Source organism: Triplophysa rosa, linkage group LG18, assembly GCF_024868665.1.
Source record: "Triplophysa rosa linkage group LG18, Trosa_1v2, whole genome shotgun sequence".
Classification (NCBI taxonomy): Eukaryota; Metazoa; Chordata; class Actinopteri; order Cypriniformes; family Nemacheilidae; genus Triplophysa; species Triplophysa rosa.
Genome location: NC_079907.1, coordinates 13,866,013 through 13,873,036, shown reverse-complemented (window position 1 = coordinate 13,873,036; position 7,024 = coordinate 13,866,013). Strand labels below are relative to the sequence as shown.

At 46.2% G+C, this 7,024-nt stretch overlaps 1 protein-coding gene across 1 annotated transcript in view; it reads left to right on the top strand.

Annotated features, from left to right (window-relative positions):
- The window catches only part of LOC130569018 (uncharacterized), a 99,149-nt gene extending 93,564 nt beyond the window's left edge, over positions 1-5,585 (top strand). Inside the window, exons 31-32 of the mRNA XM_057358349.1 lie at positions 3,645-3,904; positions 4,159-5,585. Coding sequence (XP_057214332.1) covers positions 3,645-3,904; positions 4,159-4,397 — 499 coding nt within the window. The 3' untranslated portion in view covers positions 4,398-5,585. The remainder of the gene's footprint in view (positions 1-3,644; positions 3,905-4,158) is intronic.
- Positions 5,586-7,024: the final 1,439 nt, after the last annotated feature.

Sequence of the window (7,024 nt, the reverse complement as noted above, 5' to 3'; positions counted from 1 at the left end):
AGGGCCCCATAAGATAAGTTACGACTGGGACTTCCTGTGGTCACAGGAAGTCCCACACGTAACACTTTTGGCGCGGCTCCCATAGGTAGCTAATGGACACACCATTTTTAAGCCTCTGGAGCACATCTATGAGCCTTAATGCACGTCATTGTGAGGGGCGAAGCCTCTCATGAACTCTACTGTTGGTTAAAGCTATATAACTACTTACATAGGCTTATAATGACCCTTAATAGGCTTTGTCCATTATTTACCTATGAGAGTCCCATTAAATAAGTTACGAATGTACATGCCACACGTAACACTTTTGGCATGGCTCCCATAAGTAGCTAATGGACACACCATTTTTAAGCTTCTGGAGCACAACTGTGAGCCTTAATGCACGTCATAGTGAAGGGCTGTTCCTCTTATACACTCTACTGTTGGTTTAAGCTGGATAAATCATTGCCAAAGCAAACGAGACCACTGACAGGGGTCTTACTCTGTCTACCTAATTTTGGGCCCTTCCAGTGAATCGCAGATGTGAGAAAACATGGTGTAGATGCACACCGCGCTTTTATGTGCACGTTCGACCCGAAAAGTCAAAGAAAAGGACTTTGGGCTGTTTAAGCGTGTGTCACACAGCCGCTGGGCTCAAATGAGGCAGTCAGCTCCGAGACGGGGTCCCCGGGGGCGTCGGGTGGCGTCCGGGTCTTCGGGCAGGCTTCGGGGGCGTCAGGCAGGCCTCCCTCAAGTTTAGGCTGCAAGGGGGATGCGCAGGCGTTCTGTGGATGGAGGCGTGGCCAGCGGGAAGCCCCGCCCAAAATAGGTTACAAGGGGCACACGTAGGCTTCTCGTGTACGTCGGGGTCCGGAGCCGGCCCGTAGGCTGCAAGGGGGTTGCTTAGGCGCTCTTCGGGAGGCCCGGTCGCAACCTGATCGGCGTGCGTGGCTTAGGCTGGGACAGTACGTTGAGTCGCCCCCTCGTGGTTCTGCCCAAGAGAGCGCCTAACCCTTCGTTCCGTGACTCAAAAATTAGGCACTTTGGGCATTTTTCTGGGGTCCCCCGGGCATCGCCGCTGCCCCATGACGCTTCCGTTCGATCGCGGGCGCTCTCCCCTTCGTTTCGGCACCGCCGGGCGACCTGGGAAAAATTTGGGGTCGTCGGCACGCAGCGTCCATAACTAGCCGTCTGGCGCGTGTCAACTAAGTTACACAATACGTTTGATGGCCTTAGGCATGAAAGGGAACTGAATTTAGACATCCAGTTACCAAAGTATCTACCAGCAAGCTATATCATAATAATCCTATATGATCCACAGTTGTTTGTAGAGAAATTCACTTTATTTATGCTCAATCTACTGTACTGAGCTTTACTAACAACTCCAAATTGTTCAAACCCACTAGTTTTGATAGAAACTATATGTTAATGTGGCTCTTGCCTACAAGACATCGGGATTTGCATGTTTGCAGGCAGTGTCATCATCCGTGTGTTTTTTAAATCCTTTCCGATCTCGTGAGCTTTAAAGTGCTTTGTTTGGGTTATTCTCTGTTTGGACGGTGTGTGTAGTGCCATACTTATTAGACTAGTTTTTTAAATGTACTACGCCTTAACTCCTATGTAGGGCACAAACTCACAATTATCCCAGTCAAAAGTGACCACACATCTAAAATATACATTTTATTTTTGTTCTAAGAAATCAATGTAAAATATATTTTTGTTCAGTAATATTTTTAATATAATATTTTGGAAGGAATATTTTAATATTTAATTAACATTTGTAAGTGTTTATTTATGCAATATTTATTATTATTTATTTTTTGTTGTTGTCTGTGCTTCCTTTTCAATATACTATATTTTCAATTAAAATGAAAATATTATTTATTACATTTTATATTTAATATTTCAATTAATTCAGTATTTCAGGTTAAATCATAAAAATCTATTTATTTTTAAGTTGCGTCTGGAGGGTTAAAACCACGTCACATCCTATTTCAGACTTGCATGCATCGTTATATTTTTGGTTTAGTGCTCTCAAACAAACGCAGAGCGTTAGTCACACCAAAACTGTGCCGCGAGAGTTTTTTATAGGTTGACTTTAGTGGCTTCAAATGCGCTTATGTAATTCCATGTATTTTAAGCTTCCTGACATTACACATCCCCCTGCTTCCCCTGTCTCTAGCTTGCAGCATGAGTCATTCAGGCTCTGTCTGTGGACCTCGCCTGAGCCGCCTCACAGCACCATGTTTTATTCAATTCAATTCATTTTATTTATATAGCGCTTTTCACAATGTGCATTGTTCCAAAGCAGCTTTACAGAAGCAAATAAGAAAAACACAGAAACGTAAAACACAGCACAGTGCATGGTGTTTATAGACCAAGCAAGATCATTATAATAAATAATATCTAATAAATAAATGAATAAATAAATAAATGCAGTCTTCCGGTGAGCAAGCCAACACTGCACTGCTGTGGCGAGGAACCAAAACTCCAATGATGAATAAATGGAGAAAAAAAAACCTCGGGAGAAACCAGGCTCAGCCGGGAGGGCCAGATCTCCTCTGACGTGTCATAGCTGCACTCAGTGACCCCGACCAAAGCCATCGGCAACGTCCACGAAGAACAGGGAGAGGCCCACGAGCCGCGAACCCAGGAAGCCCACCCGCCGAACCGTGCAGGTCCAACCCGGTCCATTCGCGATACAACAACAGACAAAACCAGGGAAATAGTATGTGGCATAAGTTACATTTATTCCCTACTGTCTGTCCCGACTCGACCAGCAAAACAGACCAACCCAGACCAGACCCACCACGAGTCCCCAACAATGAAATGCCCCCGAACCACAACCAACAAGCCCCCCCACTCCCTACAAACACCCACCCAGCAACCTCCAATCAAAGTCACTGAGTGCAGCTATAACTTCAAACTGCTGTCATGTGATGTAAGTTTAGCATTAAATACCAAGTATTGTAAATTTAGCATTAATGTGACAAGTAGTCCGTCTTTGCTCTCGGTTGGGGATGGAATTGTCTGAGCTGGGCCGGTCAGATGGTCGCCTTTTTCTTGGGTGGTGATGGAATTGCCTTGGATGGAGCTGGGATGGTCAATCAGTCCGCAGGCTCTCGCAGGAGGATGGCATGGGATTTTCCGATGTAGCTGGCGTAATCTCTAGTTGGGGATAGGCATATGACGTTCATCTGGGCCTGGCGGAATCTCTCCCTACCTCGGGATGGGCATCCCGAGGCGAGGGCAGAAAGAGAATAATTAGTGTAGCTGCTGTTCATTAGCTATGTATTAGTGAATGCTTCAGTTATGCTTGAATTAGTTGCTTCAGAATGCTTGAATTAGTTTTATGCTCCATTTCCATTATTACGCAAACTGATTTACCAGCTCAGCTGGTAAAATTTTTTTTACAGGTTTACCAGCTCAGCCTGCAAATGTATTCTTTCACTGTTGTGTTTGTTTGTACTGTATGCTGATATTGTGCACCCAGACAATCTATAATTTTACAGGTTTACCAGCTCAGCCTGCAAATGTATTCTTTCACTGTTGTGTTTGTTTGTACTGTATGCTGATAATGTGCACCCAGACAATCTATAATTTATTCATCTAAAGCCTTAACACACCCTACATCTTTTGACATGAGAGTCTGTCTTGTTCTGTTACAGAGAGAAGTACTCACAGTACCTCAGAGTGCAGGTCTCTGACAGCCAGGGACGTTTTATCAGAAATGCAAATTCCTCTTTTCACCACAATCTCACCCAGCTGCTCTGGGTACCAACATGCAGGCCACCGTGGGGAGACGGACAGCACGTAAACTACCTACAGCCGAAATCTGTCTACATCTACTCTACTGAAGTACATCGACTACTTGGATCCCACGTTGACTATGTCCACATGGAACCCAGTGAATTCACCAGAGCCATAGGTACAGTTACTAGATTTAGGGATCTTAAAATCATTTTTTTTTCTTCAGTATTTTCATCATTCTAAGCTAAACTGATTGTTGATCAGTACAACGTAGTACAATGTAACGTTTGTCTTTGGCTGACATCATCATGCCATTTTTTAACCCTTTCCTTTTAAACATCTATCCAATAGAAGCCTTTCACAACCCAAGTATTTCAAGATGAATATAATCATCATATTGTTGTAATTGACATGAAATATGTAATTGTGCAGGAATGAGACACACTGTGCAGGTGGACGACATTATCGGCTATCTGAAGTGTTGGTGCACTAAGGTTTCAAAGGATCTCTCAGAGGAGCCTGAAGGAGCAGACTTCACCACAACCGTCGAGCACATGCACTCAGTGTATCTTTACCTGAGTTCCCAGTGTTCTATCGTCAAGTTTAGAGACCTGTTTCAACACTCACCTGCTGTCTTCATTGAGTATAACAGGTCAGATGTACACATGTAACATACAGAGAACAGGTATTTGTGTTCTTTGATGAACTTTGGTTAGCATTAGAGGCACATCTTATGTTTTTTGTTGCAGAATAAAATTGTCATACTTTTGACATAATGGGCCCTATCGTACACCCGGCGCAATGCGGCGCAAGGCGCAGCGCAAGTGTTTTTGCTAGTTTCAGCCCGACGCATATCTAATTTTCCCGTCCTGTGCCGTGTTGTTTAAATAGCAAAAGCATTTGCGCTCATTTGTGCACCCATGGGCGTGTTGGTCTAAAAAAGAGGTGTTTCAGGTGCAGTTTTGGCGCGTTGCTATTTTGAGGAACTGAAAATAGACTGCGTCATAGTAGACCAACTCAATCCTGGTCTAAAGTCAATGGCGCAATTTTTTTTGTTATTTAAATAGCGCGTTAGGAATATGCGCCTATAGGCGAGTGCACAGCACACATACATTCTGCTTATTACACACAGAGAGACGCGCAGAAGCACACAATAATGCCAAATATTTATAAAAATGAATTACAATGTAAAAGATTATTATTGTGGATATAAGATAAAAATCTGGCTTGTCCTGTAGATGGTCTGCTTGCGCACTTTAACCTCTCGCACGAGCAGACGCGTTTCCTTTCTGGAGAAGTGTCTGCTCTTCCGAATTCCGCCATGTAAATAGTGAATCCGCCATGGCTCGAGCGCAACTGGCTCTTAAAGGGAATGGAAGATGACACTCTGATTGGTTTATTGCACGTTACGCCCAAAAAACACCCATTACTCATTAAGAGAATCAGGCCAACCCGTTTAGACCATGTGCCCAGGTGCGCCGACCGGTTTCCCGCCATTAAAATAGCAAAAGTGAATTCGGACACGCCCTGAGTGCACCTGCGCCGTGCGCTTTAAACCATTCTCTTAGATCGTGAAAATAGGGCCCAATGTGTTTGATTACTGAATTTATCATTATAGCCGTGGAAAAGATCTAGAGACCATTGCAAATTTTCATTTAATCAGCATTTCTAGATATATTGTGGTCCTTCCAGTCCAGTGTATGTTGAATTTTAACTAAATCAAACCTCAGGAGTGACATAAATTCATCCAACAGCAATGTGAAAGACTGACAGCATGACAAGACATAAAAAACGTCTCGGTTACGACTGTAACCTCCGTTCCCTGATGGAGGGAACGAGACATTGTGTTTAGAGACAGACTGGGGTATGATCTTGATCGGGCGGTGGCGTTCGCCTCTATTAGCGAGACACCATCCGGCACTGTAAGAATACTGGGGAAACACTGCTATCCTAGTTGAAGAGTGTGTTACGGAGGCCACATCGTACAACAAGTGGAGGTTACATGTGGAGACACCAACATGGTCTCACCAGTGGGGAGAACAACATGTGAGAATTTGTGTCAGCCCGAATGGGGGGACAGAACCCAGGTGGAGTAAACCACCGAAGGGGATGTCACAGGTTCACCGACAGGGGAACCAAGAGTGAGGAATTCAACATATGGGACGACCCTGCAGGGGAGTCACTACATATGGGGCAACAGTCCTGGATAGAATGCCTATACTTCGCCCTAAGGGGGGAAGTAGGGAGGCTAAGAGAGGGGAGAAGGCGCTTTCGCAGGCGAACGCCCAAACCAGTTGCCGGTCTTATACGCCGGCAGCGTGTAAGACATGGGCTGACACTGGTTTAACACGGAGGTTGTAAAACCTCGCAAAGGTACTGGGCGTAGCCCAACCCACAGCACTACATACAGTATGTCTGCCAGAGAGGCGCCCTGAGCCAGTGCCCACGAGGAGGCCATACTCCAAGTGGAGTTGGCTCTCACTGCAAGCGGGCACGGGCGATCTTGGGACTGGTATGCCAAAGTGATGGCATCCACAATCCAGTGCACCAATCTCTGTTTGGAGACAGCCCTCCCCTGGTGCTGTCCTCCATAACAGACAAAGAGCTGCTCAGAGCTTCTAAAGCTCTGCATGCAGTCCAAGTAGAGGCGCAGTGCGCGTACTGGACACAACACGTTGGAGGTTGGGTCTTCCTCCCCGGTGGGGAGCGCTTGCAAGTTCACCACCTGGTCCCAAAAGGGAGTGGGGGGAACTTTGGCCATGTGTAGCCGGGCCCGACTTCTAGGCAATCTGTGGACACGGAGAATGCTTGTAGGTCCCCTACCCTCTTGATGGAGGCAAACACCATCAGGAGAGCCTTCTTCATCGCGAGGTGAGAAAGAGCGGCATCTCCGAGGGGCTAGAAGGGGTCCTCTGGAGGCCCGCCAGGACCACATCAAGGTTCCAAGAGGGTACGGAACGCGGACGAGGCAGATTCAGCCTTCTCACGCCCCTTAGGAACCTAATGACCAGGTTGTGCTGTCCTAGAGACTTACCAGCAACTGGGTCGTGATGAGCGGCAATGGTGGCAACATACACTTTAAGTGTGGAAGGGGAGAGATTACTCTCGAGTCTCTCTTGTAAAAAGGACAGCATGTTTCCGATCGAGCAACTCCGCGGGTTTTCTCTTCGAGAAGAGCACCAGGACGAGAAGAGGCGACACTTATAGGCGTATAGCCGCATAGTGGCAGGGGCCCTAGCCTGAGTGATTGTCTCAACCAACGCAGGGGGCAGGCCACTCAGGGACTCCTCGTCCCGTC